This window comes from Ovis aries, chromosome 10 (genome assembly GCF_016772045.2).
Source record: "Ovis aries strain OAR_USU_Benz2616 breed Rambouillet chromosome 10, ARS-UI_Ramb_v3.0, whole genome shotgun sequence".
Lineage (NCBI taxonomy): Eukaryota > Metazoa > Chordata > Mammalia > Artiodactyla > Bovidae > Ovis > Ovis aries.
Window position 1 is genome coordinate 21,179,763 of NC_056063.1, and position 27,902 is coordinate 21,207,664.

The 27,902-nt window shown below is 37.3% G+C and overlaps 1 protein-coding gene across 20 annotated transcripts in view; it reads right to left on the bottom strand.

The window, feature by feature from the left end:
• The window catches only part of INTS6 (integrator complex subunit 6), a 105,471-nt gene that overhangs the window by 56,566 nt on the left and 21,003 nt on the right, over nt 1-27,902 (bottom strand). For 16 of the 20 annotated variants that reach the window (XR_009595210.1, XR_009595208.1, XR_009595207.1 and 13 more), the window contains one exon: nt 27,735-27,824. The exons of 3 other annotated variants lie outside the window; for them this stretch is intronic. Coding sequence is in view for 8 of the 17 variants with exons in the window: in XM_042254755.1 (XP_042110689.1) it covers nt 27,735-27,824 (90 nt within the window). In the remaining 9 variants the exon portion in view is untranslated. Of the gene's footprint in view, nt 1-27,734; nt 27,825-27,902 lie in introns of those variants that run through there. One more of the 20 variants, XM_042254759.2, reaches the window with a different exon arrangement.

A 27,902-nucleotide genomic window follows, 5' to 3' on the forward strand; every position in this document is an offset into this window, starting at 1 on the left:
TGCTTCTCCAAACTTTAACATGAAACATAAATGAAAACTTCTTCCATAAGCAGCACGTAATTATCCCTCAAGCTGCATAAACCCCCTTCTTCTTCCATACCACAGAGGTTCATACTATTTGAGTATCATGGAGTTTGCATCTAAGTCTTCTCCACACTGGATCTGAAGGTTCTTGTGAGTCCCTTCTGGCCATCAGAAGTTAAGCAGAACACCAGAGCTTATAGTTCACAGCCTATGATTATGATCTCTTTATGGCACCTTTAGTTTGAAGAGTGTCATTTCAAATCTACATCAACGACTACTAGAATTTCATTTGCAGTTCCTAGTTGATTAACCTTAGAATATATTTATATTCTCTTCATTTCAATGATAAATTACTAAATGACGAAAACGCTTCTCCTTTTTAAAAGGCTGCTTTGAACAAATGTTGGATTCATCAGTAATAGTTATTCATAATTGGTAAGAGTCATAATACCATATCACAGTTTTGAAAGTTTTACCTGTTCTCAGAAATTTCACAGTTTGAATTGCCTATATACTGCACTGCCTACTGTACCACAGCTACACAGGTGTGTATCATATTTTTTGTTTCAATGCTAATTCACTGTAACGTAATAATTTCCTTGAATTTTTTTTTTCACAGAACAATTAGGGATACAAATTTATGTTCTTGGAACTTCTATGAGAGGGAATCCCTAGTCCAGTAGCTAAGACTCCACATTCCCAATGCAGGGGTCCAGGGTTCGATCCCTGGTCAGGGAACAAGATCCCACATGCTGCAACTAAAAGATCCTTCATGCTAGAATGAAGATCAAAGATCCCATGTGCTGCAACTAAGACCCAGTGCAACCAAATAAATAAATGTTTTTTTAAAAAAAAAACTATGAGACTTCTGGATAAAAATACCTAATAACCAGGTATCATGGGAAGCAAGTTTGGACTGTGATTCAAACAAAACAACTGTCAACATCTGTGAGACAAGTAGCGAAACTGGGATATAAATTAGATATTGTATTATTTATTAACCCCCTTAATTTTTTTTGCTAAGCTATAAAGAGAAATTAAATTTAAACTAATTAAATTAAGAGTAAGTATACTGTAAATTAAACTTAAATTTAATGAAATCTATTAAAATAACTTTTTGCTGAGCCACAGAGCACTGCAGGTAAGTGTATGTTTGTGGGTGCATGCGCGTGCACTTACATGTTAAAGATGCATACAGAAGTACTCAGGGTAAAATGAAATGTTTGAAGTGTGCTTTAAAATAATCCCCCTAAAAAATGCATACTGTGTATTTAACTGTATACATGTGTATGGGGCAGGGGCAGAACACATGAAACAAGGCCAGCAAAATATGGCTAATGACTGAAGCTAGGGAAGGGTTCTTGAGGCTAATCATTTCACTTTCTCTACTTCTGTATATGTTCAAAAGTTCCAAAATAATTTTTTTTAATTTGGACATATGTGAAAAATAAACACAACAATTAAAAATGCAAGCAATTAAAGAGCCTCTGTGGAAAGGGAATGAGAAGTCTTTCTTTTATTAGTAGCCCTTGTGTAAACATCATTATTATTTAAATATTCATGTTACTTAAACCAAAACATTTTAACTCTTTTAAATAGAATATAAAAATTTACCCCGACATGAAATGCTAAGAAAGCAAATAGTTCAGCCCAAGCGACAGCAAAATGATCCACACATGAGTGTCAATATGCACAGACACAGGCAGATACAAGTCCATAGAGTCCAGCTGAAAGCTAACAAACGTCTCCTGGTTTCAGAAATGCAGAGAAGGTAGGGAAAGGCTGTATAACATTTCTTAAAACAAAACAAATACAGAATTATCCTTTAGGGGTAGGAGAAGGGTAAGGAAACCTTGACACAAAAAGATTGAGAAACTTGACTAAGTAACTGCAGGTTCTGGAAAAAGCAAGATTTACACCCACATTCTCCCATTTTGCTACATCCTTGTTACATATTGGTATTTTTACCTGATGTTTACACTGTGTTTAATTGTGTGTTACACTACTAAAAATTTGTTTTCCTCTTTGACTTAATTTCAGATTGCTGCGTTTTTAGTTCCTATGTCTGTTTATATATATTTATAAACAAGGCTAATAGCGTTAGTCTCTCAGTCATGTTCAACTCTTTGCGATCCCACGGACTGTAGCCTGCCAGGGTTCTCTGTCCATGGGATTTTCCAGGCAAGAATACTGGAGTGGGTTGCCATTCCCTCTTCCAGAGGATCTCACTGATTCAGGATCGAATCCTTGTCTCCTGCATTGCAGGCAGATTCTTTACTGTGTGAACTACAGGGAAGTCCTTATAAACAAGGTTGGTTTAACATTAAAAACTAATCAATGTGGACTTCCCTGGCGGTGAAGTGGTTAAGACTCTGTGCTTCCAATGCAAGGGATGCAGGTTCAATCCCTGGTCAGGGAACTAAGATCCCACATGCCACGCAGCAAGGCCCCCCCCCCCCAAAAAAAAACACTAATCAATGTAATTCACTATATTAAAAAGAAAAATCATATAATCTCAACGTGCATAAAAACTAACAAAACTGCACACTCATAATTTTAAAAAAAATAGCAAACTGGGAACAAAGGAGAACTTCCACAATATGATAAAAGGAATTGAAAAAAAAAAAAAAAAACTACAGTTAAAATCACACTTACATGGTGAAAGGTTTCACTCCCACACCATTCCCCAAGACTGGAAACAAGGCAAATATATCTACTCTCACCACCTTTACCAGTACATTTAGTCAAGAAAAAGAAACAGAAAAGGACAAACACTGGAAAGAAGTAAAAACAGTCTATGTTCACAGTTCACATAAAAAAATTTCAAGAAATGTGGATAAAACTAGATCCACATTTGGATGTAGATAATAAGTGATTTCAGGAAGGTCACAGAATTCAAGGTCAAATATAAAAGTAAAATATTTCTATGTAATAGCAACAAATAATCAAAATTTGAAGGTAAAACTAGGAATTTACAAAAGTATCAAAATTTATGTGCAAAACTTACACAAGGAAAACCCACAAACATTTGTGAGAAAAATCAGACTTAAAAAATCTGAGCAAGGGACTTCCCTGGTGGTCCAGTGGCTAAGACTCCACACTCACAATGCAGGGGCCTGGGTTCCATCTCTGGTCAGGGAGTTACATCTCACATGCTGCAACTGAAGACCTTGAGTGCCACAACTAAGAACCAGCACAGCCAAATAAAAAAATATTTTAAAAAATAATAATAATAAATTTTTAAATCTGAGATATATACCTTACTCATGTATTAGAATAATAATGCAAAATGTGCATTTTCCCCAAATTAACTTAGAGATTCAATGTAATTACAATCAAAATTGCAGTAGTATTTCCTGTAAAACAAGCTGATTCTAAATTTACATGGAAATTCAAAGTCCTAGAACAGACAAAACAAGTATGAAGGGAAAAAAAGCTGGAGACAAACTGACTTCAAGGTTTACAAAGCTATAATAGCAGACAGTGTTGTACCGGCAAGACAGAAACAGAGATCAACAAAACAGAATACAAAATCCAAAAACAGACACTAAAATAAGTGGCCACTTGACAAAGACGCCACAGCAATTCAATAGGTAAAGGATAATCTTTTTAAAAAGTGACACTGATACAATTAGCTAACAGGGTCAAAAAGTGAACCTCAACACTTTCTTCCTACTATACAATACAATTTCTAAATGAATCATGACCCTAAAAGTAAAAGCTTATACTATAAAACTCCTTAAAGAAAACACAGCAGAAAGTTAGTAACATTTGAGTTTGGCAAAGATTTCTGAAATAGTTCACAGAAAGCACAAACCATAAAAGAAAAAAACAAAAATATCTGCTCTTTAAACAGACAAGACTGGGAGAAAATATTTGAGACATTTATCCAATAAAGACTTGTATCCAGAATATGTGAAAGATTCTTATAGCTCAATAACAAGACAATCCAGTTTTTTAAAAACGGGCAAGAGAATCAGAACACTCACTCCACTAAAGATATACAGGTGACATATAAGAACATGGAAAGATGTTCAACATCGTCAGTCATTAAGGGATCCACACCAACCCAAATGAGACGCCATTACACACCCACCATATTGCCTGAAATTTAAGACTGAAGAAAACCAAGTTTACAAGGATGTTGAGCACTCAGAACTCTCATACACTTCCTGGCAGGAATGCAAAAACAATACAGCCACTTTAGCTGTTTGGCAGTTTCTTATGAAGGTAGATATACACTATGGTAATACTATCTACCAATTGCACTCCTAAGTATATACCCAAGAGAAATGAAAATATACACCCACAGAACGATTTTCATGCCAATGTACACAATGACTTTATTATAATAATACTGGGGGGAAAAACTGAAAAAATCCAACTATTCTACCTTGGTGAGTGGCTAACAAATTATAATACAGCAATACAAATGAAACACGACTCAAGAAGGCGTGAACTACTGATAGATCCAACAACATGAATGAGGACTTCTCTGGCAGTCCAGTGGTTAAGACTCCATGCTTCCACTACAGTGGGCATGGGTTCCATCCCTGGCTGGGGACCAAATGCCAAGCTATGCGGCAAAAAAACAAACAAGTAAACAACAACAAACGATGTGGATGAGCCTCAAAAGCATTATGCTACCTGAAAGCCAGACACAGACTACATACTGATTCCATTTACATGAAATTCTAGAAAAGGCAAAACTACATACACACACACACAAAGTGAAACAAAGCATATCAGTGTTTCCCAGGGGACAGTGATAGAAATTAACCGCAAAGCCATAAGACAACTTTTTCAGAATGATAGCTATAGTATTTTATAGCATTACTGTGCTATTAATAAGTGTTTATATTTGTCAAAACTCATCAAATCTTACACATGAAATTGCTGTATTTTATTACATATAGATTGCAGTTAGACACAAAGGGAACAATAACAACAAAAGAAATATAAGCAAATACAAATTTTGAGTACCACATATTTAGTGGCAAAAAAAGGGAAAGAAAGAAAATTCCCTGGAATACATATGCCATTTAATTTGGAGTCTGGTGCCTCTCACTATCACTTCCTCTCTAAATATCCAGGGCAGAATATTCATTCTCAGTCTTTTCCATGGGACACAGAAGATGTGCTTGCACACGCGTACACATGCACACGTGTACATACACACACTCTCTCTTCCCCTCCATGGGAAAAGGAGACCCAATTCTTAGGAGGCTAATTTAACTATATACACCTTGCTCTCTCCCATTTAAGGCAACATAACAAAATGAAAGCAACCCAGTGGCTTCATTGTAAGGGATAGCTGAAGTACTCTATAAACTCTTTAACAATAAATTACTTGGCACACATTCCACAACATGCTGAGATCCAGATGGGCGTCACCAACAATTTCATTTATTAATTCACTCTGAATAAAAATTTACAAAGAACTAATGCTGTCAGATAATGGCTAAATAAATGGCAAAAACCTGCAGTGTATTAACATACTATACATCATTGAACTTAAAGAAATTAGGTCAATAGCTATAGCTGTGCTAGGGACAAGGCAGCATTAATGAAATAACTACAGAATGATAATATAAGTAAATAAATGTTAAATTTTGTGGTAGTTATAAATGCTAGAAAAGTTCATTTAGGGTATGAATATCAGCTAAGAGACTACACTGTGCGGTGACTACCTGTAAATAAAAGGAAGATAGGAGAGTCCTTGCCCTTGTGGGGCATGGAGGCAGGCTGACATTAATCAAATAAGCACACAGATCACTACGTAATTACACATTACACTAAATGCTTACGGGAAAAAAGTTTTTTACTTTCTCTTTCTAAACATCAAAACAGAATCCTATGCTCCAGTCTTAACTAATGCAGATCACTCTCCTTTGGCAAGTCTCTTGCCCTGATATTTTTCTAAAAATCTCTACATCCCATTAACACCAGCTCTTTCCTGATTGTACCAGTGTTACCTTAATGGGCAAGCCTTCTTTAACCCCTAAAAAAATTAGAAGTCTCTCCTTTTTGTAGTTTGACAGAGAACAGTAAAACTAGAATTTCTTGAGCACTTATTTTCTCATTTAATCATTACAATAACCATGAGATAGTTATTATTATCCCCATTTTAAAGATGAGGAAACTGAAGCTTAAAAAAGAGAGAGCTAAGATTACATTTTTAATTAGCTGCAAAGCAAGGACTCAAACCTGGATCTTTATAACACAAACATATTATTTAATAGTATTCTTTAGATTAAACCTAACTTAAATTTGAAGTGGAAAGATTGGTATGAATTGATGATATATTTTCTTTCAGTGAAAAAAAAGTATCTATTTCCTAACTCTGTCTACTGCAAAGGCATGAGGACAATCACCAACTCAACAGTAAATATCACCTGTGAAAGTGAAAGCCACTCAGTTGCATCCAACTCTTTGCGACACCATAGACTATAGTCCATGGAATTCTCTAGGCCAGAATACTGGAGTGGGTAGCCTTTCCCTTCTCCAGGGGATCTTCCCAACCCAGGGATCAAACCCAGGTCTACCACACTGCAGGCAGAATCTTTATGAGCTGAGTCACAAGGGAAGCCCAACATTACCTCAAACACCCCCTTTTATGGAGTCAGAGGGTTTTGTCTTTTTTTTTTTATTGCTATTTAGTAGGGAGGAGGAGAAACTGAAAGACAACTGGAATGCCTATATTTCTAAAGAATTAGGTGAGGGTGGAGGAAGGAAATTAAGACATCTTTTATAAGAGATCCTGAAGCTGTACACAGTAAATAGATGTATAAGTAAAGGTGGGTATGGCTCAGCGGTAAAGAATCCGCCTGCCAATGCAGGTGACACAGAGGCATGGGTGCAGTCCCAGGGAAGATTTCCTGGAGAAGGAAGCGACAGCCCGCTCAGTATTCCTGCCTGAAGATCCCATGGACGGAGGAACCTGGTGGGCTAGAGCCCATGGGGTCGAAATGAGCTGGACATGACTTAGCAATTAAACAAACACCCAGGTTTATGGTTTCTATATATCATTTCCAAGTACACAGAATCTGGTTATGATTCCAGGTCTGGGGCAAAACGTACAAGATAAACTTAAAACAAGCTGTCAAACTACAAGATAAGGATGTTCCCAAAGCTTTTAAAGCATAATTATTTACCACTCCTTTTATTTCAGAAACTAAAAACTGGCTCTCGAAAGCCTAATCTTTCTTTCTTCTTATCAAAACCCCTCAACTTCTGCTGGACACGTGCCCACCCAAGTAAAGATCCCATTTTCTACTCTGCCAGCTTTTGGTTGATGGACTCTGACTAGAATTGCCATATACAAGGTTTAGGTTATCTCCATACTAGGAAGCTGCTTGCCCTCCATATCCTTCACTCCTTCCCACAGGCTGAAAGTCAGTTGAAGTATTGAACTAGGATGTGTTAAAACCAGTATCAACCAATCAGATAAAAGCAACAGAGGAGATGGAACCCAGGGCCTAGACAATCGGCTGGAGCAGAACCACAGTACCTCCCAGGCCACTAACCAGTTTTGTCTTTGACGTGAGAGAAAAAGACACTTCCTATTTTAACCCAATAGTACTTTTGTCCCAATTACAGCAGCTGAACCAATATCCTAAAAAATCAGCATCTTTCCAGAAGCTTTCCGAATCCTTGAAAGTTGAACTGGGTGCTTGTCAATTCTTTTGCTCTGTGGCAGAAAATATGCATTCAAAGAGACACTGTACATTAAAGGCAGGGAAGCACCCATTCTAATCAAACTAATGCTGAATGTCTCTTTGTGATGTAATAAACAGGAAGCTGGCTCCTCCAGGATCAAGTTCCATTCTAGTCCCATTACTCAGATCTGCTTGGATAACGTAGATGGAGAAAGACAGCTTCAAATAAAATGAGTGCTTCTTAAATCTACTTCCTCAAATATAACACAGCCTTCAGTTCAGTCGCTCAGTCGTGTCCAACTTTTTGCGACCCCATGAATCGCAGCATGCCAGGCCTCCCTGTCCATCACCAACTCCCGGAGTTCACTCAGACTCACGTCCATCGAGTCAGTGAGGCCATCCAGTCATCTCATCCTCTGTCGTCCCCTTCACCTCCTGCCTCCAATCCCTCCCAGCATCAGAGTCTTTTCCAATGAGTCAACTCTTCCCATGAGGGAGCCAAAGTATTGGAGTTTCAGCTTTAGCATCATTCCTTCCAAAGAAATCCCAGGGCCGATCTCCTTTAGAATGGACTGGTTGGATCTCCTTGCAGTCCAAAGGACCCTCAAGATTCCTCTCCAACACCACACTTCAAAAGCATCAATTCTTCGGCACTCAGCCTTCTTCACAGTCCAACTCTCACATCCATACATGACCACTGGAAAAACCACAGCCTTGACTAGACGGACCTTAGTCAGCCAAGTAATGTCTCTGCTTTTCAATATCCTATGTAGGTAGGTCATAACTTTTCTTCCAAGGAGTAAGTGTCTTTTAATTTCTTGACTGCATTGATTTCTGCATTTCATCTGCAGTGATTTTGGAGCCCCCCAAAATAAAGTCTGACACTGTTTCCACTGATTCCCCATCTATTTCCCATGAAGTGATGGGACCGGATGCCATGATCTTCTTTTTCTGAATGTTGAGCTTTAAGCCAACTTTTTCACTCTCCACTTTCACTTTCTTTTTTTTCCTTTTTTTTCACTTTCACTTTCATAAAGAGGCTTTTTAGTTCCTCTTCACTTTCTGCCATAAGGGTGATGTCATTTGCATATCTGAGGTTATTGATATTTCTCCTGGCAATCTTGATTCTAGCTTGTGCTTCTTCCAGCCCAGTATTTCTCGTGATGTACTCTGCATAGAAGTTAAATAAGCAAGGTGACAATATACAGCCTGGACGTACTCCTTTTCCTATTTGGAACCAGTCTGTTGTTCCATGTCCAGTTCTAACTGTTGCTTCCTGACTTGCATATAGGTTTCTCAAGAGGCAGGTCAGGTGGTCTGGGATTCCCATCTCTTTCAGAATTTTCCACAGTTTATTGTGATCCACACAGTCAAAGGCTTTGGCATAGTCAATAAAGCAGAAGTAGATATTTTTCTGGAACTCTCTTGCTTTTTCGATGATCCAGCGGATGTTGGCAATTTGATCTGTGGAAAACCAGCTTAAACATCTGGAAGTTCATGGTTCACGTACTGCTCAAGCCTGGCTTGGAGAATTTTGAGCATTACTTTACTAGCGTGTGAGATGAGTGCAATTGTGCAGTAACTTGAGCATTCTTTGGCATTGCCTTTCTTTGGGATTGGAATGAAAACTGACCTTTTCCAGTCCTGTGGCCACTGCTGAGTTTTCCAAATTTGCTGGCATATAGCCTTAGCTCTTACTCAATGAACAACAACAAAAATCCAAATAATTGTTATCAGGCCCTTATTGATTCATCTACATTTCTTCCTTCCCAATACATGTAGAAGATTTAGTCCTTCAACATTCTTTCTTTCCCTAAGATTTTATGCTTCAACAACCATAATCCTCAGTTATTTTTCTGTTTATACGCAAGGACAGTTTAAAATCCAAGGATACTCAAGATGAAATTATCTGATGGAGAAAGAGCATGTGAAAGAAATCTGCCTATCCCAGAACCTGCTGCTTAGGATTAAAAATAAAAACACACTGTTAAAGCACCTTTATATGTCTGCCTAGTATGAGAACGTTATTAAAAACGATGTACTAAATGTCCCTGAATTTTTCACTTGAAATGATTTTCTGTTATACGTATTTCACTCCAACAAAAAAAGATATAAAACTTAGCAAAAAGCCAACCCCTTTATCAACCTCGTTAAAATGAATACAGACAAAGATGAAAGTGGGAGAGAAAAAAAATAAATGATGATGATGACTGTAACAAATTAATTCAAGAAGTCTGACATCCAAAAAGAAAGAACAGAGACATAGGAAGGAAAAGATCACCAAAGAAATAAGAACATTTCTGAAACGTAAAAGATAAGAGTTCCTAAATTAAAGGGGCCTGCCAGGAGCTGAACACAGAGATAAGTAACCAAGTGAAATGATGACCATAAACTGGGAGAACAGTGACAAGAAAGCCCTGCCAGTGCAGAGAAGACACACAACTAAAGGCCTAAACGCACCACAGGGGCGAGCACTCGACCCATGCCTCAGCAAACACTGAGTAGGTTTTGGAAAAAGAAAGGTGGAAAGAAATAGGAAACACTCCAAAATTATGGAACAGGGTCTGACAAATAAGAGAGTTGGGTACTCAAGGAACAATGGGGTCAATTCAGTGTTGGTAAAGCACTTAAAGGTAGTAAAAACCAAATAAATCATGGGAAAAGTTAGAATAAATTTATAAAGGACTTTCATGCCCAATTAGGGAATACAGATATTCCAAGATAGGAAATAAAGGCAAAAGGAAGAACACCTAAGTGGCACCAAAACTCAATCAGAAAAATAAAGGCAAGTGAAAGCAGCTCAGCTGTGTCTGACTCTTGGTGACCCCATACAGTCCATGAAATTCTCTAAGCCAGAATATTGGAGTAGGTAGCCATCCCCTTCTCCAAGAGATCTTTTCAGCTCAGGGATTGAACCCAGGTCTCCCACACTGCAGGCGGATTCTTTACCAGCTGAGCCACAAGGTAAGTCCAAGAATACTGGAGTGGGCAGCCTATCCCTTCTCCAGAGGATCTTCTCAACACAGGAATTGAACCGGGGTCTCCTGCATTGCAGGCAGATTCTTGACCAACTGAGCTATGAGAGAAGCCCCTTATTTTAAAGTGAAAGTCGCTCAGTTGTATACAGTCCATAGAGTTCTCCAGGCCAGAATACCAGAGTCAGTAGCCTTTCCCTTCTCCAGGGGATCTTTCCAACCCAGGGATCAAATCCAGGTCTCCCACATTGCAAATGGATTCTTCACCAGCTGAGCCACAAGGGAAGCAGGTGGGGCTGGGCAAATGGGTGAAGCTGATCAGAAAGTACAAACTTCCAGTTATAAAAGAGATAAGTCACGGGTATGTTATACAGCATAGTGACTACAGTTAACAATACTGTACTGTATATCTGAAAGTTGTTAAGGGAATAGATCTTAAAAGTTCCTATCACCAAAACAATTTTTTTCTATGTATAGTGGTCAATGTTCACTAAAGTTATTTTAGTGACTGTTTCACAATACATGAATATAGAATCACTGTGTTATATACCCAAAGCTAATACAATGTTATGTCAATTATCTCAATTTTTCAAAAAATATACGTGTGTGAGTATATATATATTTCAGAACACATTCATCACCCAAAAAAGAAACCCCATACCCATTAGCATCTCCTCTTATCCCTAAATCCTAGCAACCATTATTTCTGTTTGTATGGTATTGCTTACTCAGATATTTCATTTAAATGGAATCTTTTATGTCTGACTTCTTTCACTTAGCATATTTTCAAGGTTCATCCACACTGCAGTGTATGTTAGAATTTCACTCCTTCTTAAGGCTGAATAATATCCATTGTATGGATATACCACACTTGTTTATCCATTCATCAGTTGATGAACATTGTACTGTTTCTACTTTTTGGCTATTATAAATAATACTGATAAGACATTTTATGTGGAAATTTTCTCATTTCTCTTGGGTACATACCAAGGAGCAGCGTTCTGGGGTCACAGGGTACTGTGTTGAACTTCGTGAGAACTGTCAAACTACTTTTCACAGTAGCTGTATCACTTTACATTCCTACCAGCAATGAGGGTTCCAGTTTCTCTACATTTTCATCAACATTTCCTTCATCCATTTTTTAAAGTTTTAGCCACTACAGTAGGTATAAAGTAGTATCTCATTATGTTTTTGGTTTGCATTTCCTTAACAGCTAATAATGATGGTGAACATCTTTTCACGTGCTTATTAGCCACTTGTGTGTCTTCTTTGGAAAAATGTTTCAAATCTGTGGTCCATTTTTTTTAACTGAGTATCTTTTTTATTTCTGTATCTTAAGAGTTCCATTTATATTCTGGATTCAGTTCAGTCGCTCAGTTGTGTCCAACTCTTTGAGACTCCATGAACCGCAGTACACGAGGCCTCCCTGTCCATCACCAACTCCCAGTGTCCACCCAAACCCATATCCATTGAGTCAGTGATGCCATCCAACCATCTTATCCTCTGTCGTCCCCTTCTCCTCCTGCCCTCAATCTTTCCCAGCATCAGGGTCTTTTCAAATGGGTAAGTTCTTTGCATCAGGTGGCCAAAGTGTTGGGAGTTTCAGCTTCAACATCAGTCCTATCAATGAACACCCAAGACTGATCTCCTTTAGGATGGACTGGTTGGATCTCCTTGTAGTCCAAAGGACTCTCAAGAGTCTTCTCCAACACCACAGTTCAAAAGCATCAATTCTTTGGTGCTCAGCTTTCTTTATAGTCCAACTCTCACATCCATATATGACCACTGGAAAAACCATAGCCTTGATTAGACAGACCTTGGTTGGCAAAGTAATGTCTCTGCTTTTTAATGTGCTATCTAGGTTGGTCATAACTTTCCTTCCAAGGAGTAAGCGTCTTTTAATTTCATGGCTGCAATCACCATCTGAAGTGATTTTGGAGCCCAGAAAAATAAAGTCAGCCACTGTTTCCCCATCTATTTGCCATCAAGTGATGGGACCGGATGCCATGATCTTCATTTTCTGAATGTTGAGCTTTAAGCCAACTTTTTCACTCTCCTCTTTCACTTTTGTCAAGAAGCTCTTTAGTTCTTCTTCACTTTCTGCCATAAGGGTGGTATCACTGCATATCTGAAGTTATAGATATTTCTCCCGGCAATCTTGATTCCAGCTTGTGCTTCCTCCAGCCCAGCGTTTCTCATGTCACCCTGCTTATTTTACCTTATATTCTGGATACTAGGTCCTTATCCAATATATGATTTGTAAATATTTTCTACTATTCCGTTACTGTCTTTTCCTCACAGTATCCTTTGAAGTACAAATGCTTTTAATTTTGATGAAGTCAAATTTATCTAATTTTCTTTTGGTTGTGTTCCTGGTGTTATGTCTAAGAAACCACTGTCTAATTAATCCAAGGTCATGAAAATTTATGCCTAGGTTTTTTTCTTTCAAGGGTTTTGACTCTCACATTTATGCTGCCCACTCATTCTTATTTCATTTTTGTAATATGGCGTCAGGTAAGAGTCCAACTTCACTCTCTTGCATGGAGATATTCAGTTGTCCACTACCACTGCTTGAAAAGACTACTCTTTGCCCATTAAAATATCTTATCTCTGTTTTCAAAAATCCATTGACCAAAAATGTATGGGTTTGTTTATTGATCTATATGCCTATCTTTAAATACTACTGCACTATTGTTGGTGGGTTTTTTTTTTAATCCCACAATAGAGTATAAAGAGTAAAGAACTTCAAGTAAAAATAAGAACCAATAATCAATTCCCACCTCTGCCTCTTACTTGGGAATCGGCTATAATTAGACTCATTTTCCTCACTCTTACAGAATTAGTAAGATGTGAAATTATCTTGTAAACAATAAAGGGTAATATAATTAACTTTGTACATGTTTTCTTAATTACTACAATGAACCTCATAAATTTTGGCAGCCAGGAATAAGAGCACATAATGAGAAACTTTCACAATTTATTTCTTAAGAAACAGTACCTAGCACACAGTAGGGCCTCAATAAATATTTATTGAGTGAAATTAACTATTTTCCAATTGCTCTGTATTCTATTTATTTCCTATGTTAAGACTGAAGAAAAAACTTAAAATTTTAAATCATCAGGTTCTTTCTTTAGCAATTCTTTCCTTGGGAAAAAAAGAGAAGTAAATTTCCTTTAGGCTACTTCTAGCTTTTGAGAATTATCCAATACTGTATTTAAGATGGTTCTCCTCATATGATATTTAATAAGGAAAGGAAAAATTTAAACATAAAAGTCAAAGTGTATTCAGTAAGATTTAGTAACAACCTGATTTATTTAGTTGCTAGTTCCTACAGTTAAACTCTATAGTTGCAGTGTATACTCTTAAAGAGGAAAAAAACACCTTTTTATTTTTTTGCAGTGTAAGATCAGTAATTTATTCAGAGGAAAGAGCAATTACTTGAGAATCAACAATATGTTTTACTCCAACAAATTTCAAAAGTGAGGTCTAATTCTTTAGTATTATTGCTATAATTACCTACCATAAAACGCAACCAGTTTTAAAAGTGTCCAATCCAAACTATATCCAATCTCTTGCAATAAATCATAATGAAGAGTATTTTTAAAATAATGTATATACATATAAAACTGAGTCACTCTGCTATACAGCAGAGATTGGCACAACACTGTAAATCAACTATACTTCAAGTTAAAGAAAGGAAAAGTGGTGTTCAATCCAATTATTTTTAGTAAATTTACAAAGTGGTGTAAATTTTTAGATCATTTTTAGATCATCCAGTTTTAGACCATTTCCAACACCATGAAAAGATTCCTCATTTCCATCTGCAGTCAGTCCCCAGTCCATTCCGAGGCAGCCACTAATCTATTTTATGGACATTCCTTAAAAAAACAGAATCATACAACACGTGGCCTTTCACACCTAGGATAACATCTTGGAGGTTCATCCACCGTGTAGCATGTTAACAGTTCATTTATTTTCGTTGTTAAACAGTATTCCAAGTTTACCTTCTGCCTGATTATAAAACAACCCACAAACAATCTGTGATCTCTTTTACAAGGAGGTTTAAAAAAGGCTACCCAGAATAGTTACTCCTTGTATACTCCACACCACTGCCACTGTCTTTCTAAAATCCAAATCCAATCATTTCTTCCTCTACTAAAATCTCTTCAACTGTTACCATCAACCTATAAGGCAAAGTCCACACTCCTCGGCAGGGCACACTATGGGCCATGCCGACCTGTCCAGTCTCATTCCCTACTGCTTCTTTCTTGAACACTCTGCCAACAATCAGTTACTGAGGTATATATGGTTCTCCAATGCTCTCTTCTATCACCTTTTATTTCCTCGTACTCATCTACTTTACAAATTTTCATTAAGTTTTCAAAGTCCAACTTACTATACCATTTCCCAGCACCAGCCTCACTTTCTCAGCAGTATGTGCTATAATCAAATTATTTCTGACACCATGCCTTAACTGTTTACCTCTCTCTCTTACCAAACTCATCCCAGCACCTAACCTTGTGTCTGAACATCACTGGTTTTCAATAAGTATCTGTTCAATTAAACAATATGTTCTAATTGCTAACATTCTTCTGCTCACTTCAATAAGGAAGATCCACTGTACTCTTAAGACTGAAGGCAGAAGGACCTAGCAGACATAGTGTAACACAACTGCAAGGTCTAGGGCAGTGGTCTACGAAACAGGGGATACTCCAGGGGTCAGCAAACTAGGGTCCTCCAGCCAAATCCAGCCCACAGCCTGTTTCAGTAATAAGATTTTAATTGAAAACAGCCACACTCATTTATCTCAGTATTGTCTGTGGCTGCTTTTACCCTACAACAGCAAGAGCTGAGTAGTTCCAACAGAGACCATATGGGCTGAAAAGCCTAAAATATTTACTATCTGGCCTTTAAAAAGAATTTGCCAACCGGAATTACATCACGATGCACGGTGAAGGGAAAGAAAATATCACAACTGGCTATATGTAAGTTTTTTCATCTCATCTTTCAAAACTTCTATTTTTGTGTATGCTTTCTAATATTAATACATCAGTGATACAAAATTACTAAGTATAAAAATGTACATACATTAGGGATGGTGCATGTCCACAGTATTAGTATTATTATTATTTTTATTAACTAACAGATGACTGAATTAAAAAAATTTTTTTAAACAAAAAAACCTAGTAAATCTTATTAGGACAGACAAGTTTTAGAGTTTACTTGAAAATTTAGTAATCAAAATTATTATATGAACAACCGGGTTCTGTAAGTGCTTCAAAGCACAGAGAAAGAGTCCTAGAATGAAACATTTTTCAAACCCAAATGCTCAAAACATCTCTAAGGAATCTTCTATGAGGTTAAAAATGTAATTCAAACGATGCAGATAGTACTGATTCTTCAAGTTGAATGCAATAAAATATGTGTTACATATATCTGAACTGCTTCAAAAGTGCCTATGGTTTTTAAAAAATCAGTGTAACAGATAAATCAAATTCCAATTTGCCCTAAGTCCTGAAGCCCAATTGCCTGATATATAATTGATACATGATTAAACATATGGGGAAACAGTGGAAACAATGTCAGACTTTATTTTTTGGGCTCGAAAATCACCGCAGATGGTGATTGCAGCCATGAAATTAAAAGACGCTTACTCCTTGGAAGAAAAGTTATGACCAACCTATATAACATATTAAAAACCAGAGACATTACTTTGCCAACAAAGGTCCATCTAGTCAAGGCTATGGTTTTTCCAGTGGTCATGTATGGATGTGAGAGTTGGACTGTGAAGAAAGCTGAGCACCGAAGAATTGATGTTTTTGAACTGTGGTGTTGGAGAAGACTCTTGAGAGTCCCTTGGACTACAAGGAGATCCAACCAATCCATTCTAAAGGAGATCATGGAGAAGGAAATGGCAACCCACTCCAGTATCCTTGCCTGGAGAATCCCATGGGTGGAGGAGCCTGGTAGGCTACAGTCCATGGGGTCGCAAAGAGTCGGACACGACTGAGCGACTTTTACTTTTACTTTTTACTTAGTAACTATATAACATCCAGCTAAAGACTAGCAGGCAGGTATTCTTTCTGCCCACTTCTGATGTCTATGTCAGAAGCTTTCTCTATCTCCTTTATACTTTAATAAAACTTTATCACACAAAAAAAAATAAAATAAAATAAAGGGGATCAGTCCTAGGTGTTCATTTGAAGGACTAATGCTAAAGCTAAAACTCAATACTTTGGCCCCCTCATGCAAAGAGTTGACTCATTGGAAAAGACCCTGATGCTGGGAAGGATTGGGGGCAGGTGGAGGAGCGGACGACAGAGGATGAGATGGCTGGATGGCATCACCGACTCAATGGACATGAGTTTGAGTGAACTCCAGGAGGTGGTGATGGGCAGGGAGGCCTAGCATGCTGCAATTCATGGGGTCACAAAGAGTCGGACACAACTGAGCGACTGAACTGAACTGACTGAAACATACAAGCTAATAGAATACTTCACTACATTTTTTTTTTTAAATCCACGGGTACTTAACATAAAGTGCTTTTGTAACAAAAGTGTTCCTTAGCTGTGATTATAGGCTGTTTCCATTTAAGACAACAGATACTAACCTAAGATCCTGAAGGACCCAGGAAATACCACATTCCTCCTTTTATAGGTCCTTAAGGTTAGAAGGTGGTTTCTAATAACTCAAAAGTTGAGGTCTGATTGCCATGCTCAACAAATTTATAAATTGAATTTACCAACTGAACCTGGATTTTTCAGGTTAGGATTATCATTCTGTTGAATCATGTTCTCCGACAAATAGTCACAGCCCCCAGAGAGAACTACACTCTACTCTGCTCACCTTTAAGGCTCTTTCTGAGGCCTTCCGAGATGACTAGCATCAGACTTTTGAGGAAGGCTAGCCATTAGACAAGGCTTTTCCCCACGATCTGACTGCTTGAAGTGACATCCAGGACCAGGTCGATCCTGTATCCAGGAATCACGACCCTCCCTGAGGCACCAGTCATCGTGAGACAGTCAGTGCACTTTGGCACTTCTTGAAAACCACTGGACTGCTCCTTTAGCTGAAAGGAAAAAAAACATCAAAACCACAACAAACAAAAGAAAGGGGGAAAAAATCAGTAATTCAACCTGAAAAGACAGAACGTGGGGAAAAATATACCAAAACAGCCTTGTCTAGGTCAAAATGTAGCCTTGCCTTAAAGTAGATCAGTTTCAGTATCGTTCCAATCACTGCACGTTTATACCTAATATGCAAGTCTAAAAAACTGTAAATCTGTTGTATTACACCTGAAAAGAAAGCTTCAAAGTGGAAGTTATGTATAATAATTATTTATGGAACACACCTAAATAACATAATGAAGGTATTTACAAAAAAAACTAACAGCCTCAGGCTTAGGCAAATCTGTCCCAACAGAAGTCCAAGTTTTCAGCTTTTTCATGCTCTCAAATTGTAATCTGACTTAGAAAGGCATGAAATACACCTAACAGGTAGACCTGAACTGAGTTTAATTGGCAGAAAACTGTCAGTGGAGTCAAAGCCAATCTACTAGTATTCTTAAATTACATACTGTTGAACAGAAAAGGAATTAAGTTTCCATCCTCTTTATAGATGACTTGACACTACTACAAGGAATACCCCTCACACACATACAGTGCTCTTGTCCTAGCATTATGAATATCAATCTTCACACTTGTTTAAAATAAGCACTTAAAAGATGCTTACGTTATAGCTTTAAACAAAACAACTCAAAGATCTGATAAATAATAAAATGACAGCAAGGAGATCCAACCAGTCCATTCTGAAGATCAGCCCTAGGATTTCTTTGGAAGGAATGATGCTAAAGCTGAAACTCCAGTACTTTGGCCACCTCATGCGAAGAGTTGACTCACTGGAAAAGACTCTGATGCTGGGAGGGATTGAGGGCAGGAGGAGAAGATAGCTGAGGATGAGTCAGAGGATGAGATGGCTGGATGGCATCACTGACTCGACGGACCTGAGTTTGAGTGAACTCCGGGAGATGGCGATGGACAGGGAGGCCTGGTGTGCTGCAATTTATGGGGTCACAAAGAGTCGGACACAACTGAGCAAATGAACTGAACTGAACTGAATCTGCTTCAAACCAAAAATTCTATCAGAATCCAAGGATAAAATTCTGCTTATTTCTGGTTTTAAATACAAATTACTTTTCCTAAGACATAACGTTAAAAGGCAAGAAAAAGTCTTTGTGTTTATTGTCTTAGAAGTTGCTCCTAACTCCTTTAATACATCTGTACCCTAAAAATGATACTTTATCAAACAACTATTTTAGATTCTTTTCTACTGCTTATCCCATATTCCCATTTTCAGTTACTACTACCAAACCCACAGATTTCCATGTTGGAAACCTCAAAATATTATTAAACTATGATATTCTGTTTTCACTTGTCTGAAAATATGGTTAAAGCTTGACCTGTGTCCCCCACAAAAATATGCATACACATCTAGATAATATCTGGATAAAGATTTCAGGTAATTCACAGAACCCTCTGAAATCCAAGCACAGACCCTATTCAGAACCCTGTCAAATGCTTTGTTCTAGGTCCTGCCTAGCATACCTGACTCAGGTTTGTCTTCCTACACAGGCACTGGCTTCGTTTCAGCACATTCCATGTTTTTCCTGGGTTATTGCATGTATTGATAGTCTGCTAATTCTTCCCAGTTTACCATCCTTCAACTCTATCTTCTTTCACGTTCCAGCAAAGTACACTTACTACAATGTGACTCATCTGCTTAACATCTTCAGTACCTCCTAGGCACATGTTAACAAAATCACCTCCTGAGGGTGGTTACCTTGCCTCTACGTGCATTTTAAGCACACACTCCTCCTCCCTACAATGACCACACTCCCATTATATAATTTACCACCTTCCAATACACTGTTTCCATACCTTTGTACACACTGTTCCCTCTTCCTGCAGTGTCATGGCTCAATTCCTTACTCCTCAAAACTTAGCTGCTCGCTTTATTTCTGTCATGAGACTTATCTCGGAGTATTAAAAATGCTAATTTACTTTCCTATCTTCAAAGATAATGTTGTCTAGGGGCAAAAGCCTTGCTAATTCCATCTCTGTGTCCTCAGTACTCAGACTACAGCAATACTAAATATAAATGTATGGTATGCCACTATTCTTACACACAAACCAAAGTCACTATGCAGTGCAAGAAAAATTATTGCTGAATTAATCTAAAGTATACTTTAAGCATTCAAAACTGGAACAATTCATTATAGAAGGGTATTTTGGCAGCAACTCTCTAGTAAGTAAAAATTAAGGTTAACTATCACCAGCTCTATATACATATCACTTTTTAAAATAATGCTAATTACAAACATCCAAATCAGGAATTAAGGAATAACAAAGACAGAAAACTATATAGTCCTTTAGATAAAAACTCCTAAGCCAAATAACCAATAGTATGAAACATGAACTAATATTCCCCTCTTTTCCCCTGTCCTCCCCATCTCGGTCTCAGGATCTAGGCGTCCTCTTCAACAGAGCACACGGTATGTAGCAACTAGACTACACTCAGTACCGAGGTTACATCACAGCTATCCAATAACAGATTCTAAGTTATACCAAACACAGTAAAGAATGTATTCATAGAAGACCTATTCCATACCCTTCAGACACCCAATTCCCAAGTTTAACAATTCTAAAGGTCAAGAGTCAATTTTTAAACAAAACATTGCTAGTGAAAGTCGCTCAGTCGTGTCCAACTCTTTGCAACCCCCATGGACTATAGAATCCATGGAATTCTCTAGGCCAGAATACTGGAGTGGGTAGCCTTTCCCTTCTCCAGGGGATCTTCCCAACCCAAGGACTGAACCCAGGTCTCCCGCATTGCAGGCAGAGTCTTTACCAGCTGAGCCACATGGGAAGCCACATGTATTGTTAGACATGTGCATGAAAAACAGTTTTATCTTGCTTTGTTAAAGTGGTTTATTTTCACTTTTTTTTTTTTTTTGTAGTTTAAAAACGTGTCTATTTGTAGTCTTAGTTATGTTCTGAAACTATGGCTTCCAAACCAGACTGTGCATGAGAATCAACGTGGACACACTGAAAAAAGTACAGATTCCCAGGTCACTACCCAGATCAATGGAACCAAAATTTCCAAAACTAGAGCTGAGGTATGTACAGGTTATAAAACACTCAGGTGGTTTTGATGCAGCCATTTGAAAACTACTTTTCTAAGTATCAGTCATTTATATATGGAAGAGCTAGAATCAGAAGAATAGAAACGTCTGCAAATGAAACTTTCCTTACATGTGTGGGGCTGTTTTTGCTTATTGGTTCTGACAGGCTAACAAATGCAGGGTAAAGTTGCCTCACACTCTGAATAAAAACTATTTTGGTATAGCTTAATACAGAATTCTAGATAATACATTAGTAGTTGCAGCCATACAACTTCACTAAAGAGTGATCAGCCAGCATTTCTTTTTAATTATTCTATCATAGTGTTGTCTAGAGGCAATCCTTAGAGTTTTTCTTTGCTGATTTCAAATTCAAATCTGTAAGAGTCTGACTCTGAAAAAGATATATTTTAAGAGTATTGCAAATGTGAATTATTGAAAATTCATTACAGTATTAAAATATATCATCAACCTTTTTAACTGTGCATTTTTATAATAACATATTTTCAAGTATTAATAATTGTCGATATATATATATACATTTCTATAGCATACCAGAAGTTAAGGGGTTGAGAGAACAGGGCCAAAAATATGCGTACAAAAGAAAATGTGAATGATCTACATCCAACAAATTCTTATTAAATGTTCCTGGAAAGTTGAATTAATAGAGACTAACAATTGCACTCATCTCACACGCTAGTAAAGTAATGCTCAAAATTCTCCAAGCCAGGCTTCAGCAATATGTGAACCATGAACTTCCAGATGTTCAAGCTAGTTTTAGAATAGGCAGAGGAATCACAGATCAAATTGCCAACATCCGCTGGATCATCGAAAAAGCAAGAGAGTTCCAGAAAAATATCTACTTCTGCTTTATTGACTATGCCAAAGCCTTTGACTGTGTGGATCACAATAAACTGTGGAAAATTCTGAAAGAGATGGGAATCCCAGACCACCTGACCTGCCTCTTGAGAAACTTATATGCAAGTCAGGAAGCAACAGTTAGAACTGGACATGGAACAACAGACTGGTTCCAAATAGGAAAAGGAGTACGTCCAGGCTGTATATTGTTACCTTGCTTATTTAACTTCTATGCAGAGTACATCACGAGAAATGCTGGGCTGGAAGAAACACAAGCTGGAATCAAGATTGCCGGGAGAAATATCAATAACCTCAGATATGCAGATGACACCACCCTTATGGCAGAAAGTGAAGAGGAACTAAAAAGCCTCTTGATGAAAGTAAAAGTGGAAAGTGAAAATGTTGGCTTAAAGCTCAACATTCAGAAAACGAAGATCATGGCATCTGGTCCCATCACTTTATGGGAAATAGATGGGGGAAACAGTGGAAACAGTGTCAGACTTTATTTTGGGGGGCTCCAAAATCACTGCAGATGGTGACTGCAGCCATGAAATTAAAAGACGCTTACTCCTTGGAAGAAACGTTATCATCAACCTAGATAGCATACTGAAAAGCAGAGACATTACTTTGCCAACAAAGGTCCGTCTAGTCAAGGCTATGGTTTCTCCAGTGGTCATGTATGGATGTGAGAGTTGGACTGTGAAGAAAACTAAGCGCCAAAGAACTGATGCTTTTGAACTGTGGTGTTGGAGAAGACTCTTGAGAGTCCCTTGGACTGCAAGGAGATCCAACCAGTCCACTCTAAAGGAGATCAGCCCTGGGATTTCTTTGGAAGGAATGATGCTAAAGCTGAAACTCCAATACTTTGGCCACCTCATGTGAAGACTTGACTCATTGGGAAAGACTCTGATGCTGGGAGGGATTGGGGGCAGGAGGAGAAGGGGACGACAGAGGATGAGATGGCTCGATGGCCTCACTGACTCGATGGACGTGAGTCTGAGTGAACTCCGGGAGTTGGTGATGGACAGGGAGGCCTGGCGTGCTGTGATTCATGGGGTCGCAAAGAGTCGGACATGACTGAGACACTGAAATGAACTGAACATATTTGGTCATGTTATACATATGTTCAGAACATCTGAATCAGTAAGACAGGAGCTAATCTTGATAATGAAAACTCAGAAACGCATTTATACACAGATCTGTTTAATACATTCTACCATACTACAATAACATCCCTTCAAGATTCCTTAGAAGTCTTTTTGAAAAAGAAAAAAATAAAAATAAAAGTGTCACAAACTCTAAGTGTACTGAGAAACAACTATTTAAAATATGTGTCTAAAAATCTTTGCATGATTAAAATAGTTTCAACAGCTTCTGGCACATATTTGGTAACTTTAGTGAAACAAAAGTACTTTATGGGGGCATGGGGGATGGAGATGTGGTTTCTGATTTCAGACAGTAGAAACATTTTAAAATTCTGGATTGTCTTTTAAACATTACACAACATGAAGAGTTAAATGCAAACTGCAATTATAGATCCTAATTATAGATTATCCTTATAAAAGGTAAATTCATTCTGTATTACCCAGAATGATCCAGAAAAATCACTAGTACCAGTCCACATCTCAAAGACTGATGGGACTTCTGCAGCAACTTTTGAGAACTGAAAAAATGAAAGATAAGATCACAAAGGACAACCACTTTAATACACAGTTGAGCTTACTCAGACATTTCTCTTTCTACAAACAAGTACTCTTTCAAGAAGTTATAAAAGTAGCTGTCCTAGTTTGTCTTTAAAAGATGGAAAACTCACAAGAAGGCAAAACTTTTTATGTCAAAAGCCAATAGGTTGTTTTGACTGCAAATATCTTCTCTAGAACGTTAGCCTCTAGGGTAATCACAACATTGATAAAGAGATGCAAAGAGTCTTCAGCAAATCTCAATATCTGAAAGGTAACACTACTATTAGCACTTTCAAGGAAGAGAAAAATAACTGCTACATGATCCTGGAATGTCATTCATCACCAAGAAGGGACTGGCAGGATTTCTTCTGGCTACTTTATTGAGCAATATAGTTAACCACGTGTTCCTGGAATCATAGCACAGAAGACTTTTCCATTGCAAAAGAGTATTAAAGATGTTCTCAAGCAATAAAAGCCAGAAAATTTTTTTCAGTAACTCTAATTATAATTTGGTGAATCTACCAAAACATCTGATACATTAGTAACATAACATGATGAATGATACTAGAAGTATTTGACCACAAGTATGCTTATCAACACCAAAGATGACTATGGCAATAAGAAATACACAGATTTCTCATGTATCAGAATTCAAGGTCCCATCTAACTCCTACCTCATAAATGAAAACACTGCAAAAAAAAATTATCAAATAACTACATTTAAAAAGAAAAAAAGTCAAAAGATACACACATATTCTTCTACCAAAAGCCATCATCAAAATTTCTACAGTTATCCAAAAACACTACACTAGAAACACACTCATGAACAACTCAAGACAATGGCCTGGATTTTCATTAAATAAGGCCAAAAAAGATAATTAAAATCATAAATTAAAGTAAAATGATGTTACACAGCTCAGAAGTTTCGTCCATAACACATGCTGTTTCTCTTCTAACTCCTAACACACTGCTAAATGATGACCTGTCATAGAGGAAATAGTATCCCTCTTATTATTTTTACAAACAAGTTATAAGTAATTACATCATTCTGGCCTGTACAAATTTAGCCAGGTCAGGAGGCAATATGGCACCAAGTTTTTCCATGAACTGTTTTCTAGGCTCAAAACAACTTTGTACCAAGTTCCTCTATAACTTTCACAGACATAATCTATGAGCCACATCCTATAGGGAATCACAAGATCCTTGAATTTAATCAAAATTAAAATGACTATAAAAATTTACATTGTACAGGATTTGATACATGCACAGGATAGGTAATATTAACCCTCCTCTCGTCCTTTAGTGCTTCCATACACCTAGTATGTATCTCTATTCTATCATTCATAAAACCATTTAACAGACAATCCTCCCCCTTAAGACTGTGAACTTAAGAACCAGAAACCCACCCTATTCATCTTTGTTATCTTCACTACCTAGAAATGCCCTGGTCATAATGGTCATTCAAGGAACACTTAGAGAACAGGAACATAATACCCAGGTCACAAATGTACAGAGAGGGGAAGCAGACAACAGTAAATCAGGTAAGTAGAACGCAAATTTCAAGAACATACAGGAACCGATGTAAAGAGAAAGACAGCAGATAGCATCAGGGGAAAAGCACTGGGTCTGGAGAGGGTTGGGATGTCTCTGGAATTTAGATCAATTCTAATCCAGAGTTTGGCAATAATAAATGTTATAACTTTGAGCAAATAACTTTGCCTCCCCAGATCTCAATTTCCTCATTTGTAAAATAAAAAGTAAAACGCCATAAGGATGATTTCAAAGCAGCAGGAACACTTATTACTGGAAAATAGCACTAGCAGAACAGACCAAATACAGTATGTGAGATAACAGAACTTTGAGCAAAGGGCATTGTATGGGTGGGATGTACAACTCTATAAACAGTAACAGGTCACATCAACAGCAGTAACAGCTACTCAAGAATTGTACACACATATCTAATGTGGAAATTATCAATACTCACTCATTCAATTAATCTTTAAAAAGAATCAAGTTTTGCCAAAGGTAAAAGAGGACTGAAGAAAAAGAGGCAAAGGCAACATTCTGCTTGTTATTTCCTAGTAAAAATTACAATACAGATCATATAAACACACACACACACTCACAAAAAAAATGAACAAACTGAAAAGCATCTTTATACCTTTTATAAATTGATAATTGTCCTCAAAATGAATCTTATTATTTAATTATTTGGACTAGAAGAGACAAGTATTTCGCATCTCAGCAAAAAATTAACCTTCCACAAAAAACACATACAGGATACATTCTCTGGCCCTCAAAGTGAGTCTTGTTGGAATATTAAGAACCCAACATGCAGATGACCAAAGAAACTCCTAAACTTGAAACCCAAAACAACTCATAGACCTATGCTCCAACAGCATATCCAAAATAAATCTTTGCCTCATAACAAATGAATTGTCTATCTCAGATAAGAAGTTGTGATCAATTTTGATTTTGAGTATCAGACTCAGCATAGCAGTATCTATATCTTTTTAATACTTTTTAAATGTAAGCCTTGTTCTCAGTACTATGCTAACTATGGTAGAAGATACAACAGCACTAAAAGGTAAGATCCTGGCCCACAGGAAAATCTTCCCAACCTTACTAGGAATGAGTTTTAGGTTACTATAAACACAGAGTTCTACTTCTCCAGTATCTCTCCCAAGGACCTAGGACAAAAGGTGAGCAATTCCAATTTCCATATCCATATTTCAAGATATTTTGTAAAGCTAAAACAAATTATCACAAAGCAGATCCAGATATACGGGAACAAAATATACTGTACTCCAAAGGGAATTTCTACAAAGGTGGTAAGACAGAGTACCCTGAATAGATAATCTCACATGGAGGAATACTTCATATAAATGTAAAATATAAATAAAAAAGAAAAATACCTTTGTAGCAATCATAACTACAAAACAAAATCATAGTATTTCTGATCTGATTACTCATTCAAATTTTTCAAAAGGAAGGCAAAGTGGGAAAAATTTGAAATTTTCAAATTGAAGTTAAACAACCTGTTCACTCTTAACGTATACAATCAATGTCTGTTTCTGAAAAATGGCAGAATATAACTGGCTATACAGACCAACTAAGTTTAAGAAAGCCCCAAAATCCATTAATGTCAGCTATGGAGCATTTCATAGCTATGTCTATAAATTATTTAATTACAAATCTTAATCTACCTAATCTTTCAACTGTTTTTCTGTGAATTATATCCTAAATTCCCCTTCAACATCAACTGTTCAAACAAAATAAATCTGGCTCTCCTCCCCCCAAGTCAAGATCAGGAAATAACGATTCTATACTAGTTCTAAAGCTTCATGGTAGAATTACACAGTGTTCTTTTCATTAGAGCCTACCAAGTACTTTCATTCACATCATTTCATTTCAGTCTTTCGACAACCCTATGAGGTAAGGCAAGAATTTATTTATGGACAAGTACAGAGATTTAGGGATGCTAGGTACAAACTTCATTGCTAGAAAGTAGTTGAACAAAGACTAGATACCCACGTGTCTGGACTGTATATCCAATCTGCACTCCACAATGTCACACAAATCAAAGTATTTCTAAAAATTACTAAACTTAAAAACTACACTTTTCCTACTTACACCCTTTGTAAATACAGTGAGAATTAAAATTAAGATTCTAAATCAACTGTAAGCAGTAAACAGAATAGCCTAAACCACCTCCTTTCTATACCAACCCATTTTAATAACAAACACAATATTCAAGAGCAGTTCAAATATTACAGTAAAAACATCTTAAAAGTCAAGATGAATGCTTTGCACTGAACTTATCGCACTACACACACCCAACTCTGCACAATGCACGCTATCAAAGAATACGTGAGACTAGCTCTCACTTATTTATACAGTATTTGACTAAGAATTAAAATGTCCAAAAACCTTCACTTTTCCTAGCCTTAGCCATCTCTTGGCTTTGCTGCACTCTAGTCTAGGAGTCTCCACAGCGGAGTGCACACGACAATCCACTGAAGTAAAAAGCGATTATTAAAATGCTGCATCCATTTTTTGAGACTCTAAGAACTCATTTTACTGTAACTGACACTGTGACCCTCACATAAACTCAAAAATACACATACAGTTGAGATGGGTGGTAGCTCCAAAATTTTTCACCGAAGGGATTCCTATTCAAGCAAAGTTAGAGGCCAGTGCTACAAACAACAGGGAAGGTAAATGAGTTCTAGGAGCCAGATGAGTCCAGACTGCATCGAGTAGAGACCCTAGCTAAGGTTTCAATGCCCTACAATGCGCACACAACTAACATGTTCCAAACGCCTTTGCATAACCCAGGCTGATACAAACATAACTTACCTCATCCTGGACTCCACTGGTAGTAGTCAACTTGCTCCCATCAGTAATTGTAATAATTATTGCTGGCTCCAAAAAAAAGGGGTTTCTTCCCTGAAGTCAAAAAAACATATTATTCATATTAAGATCTAAAAATGAGCTTAATTTTTCTGAGTAAAAAGTCAATTTTCA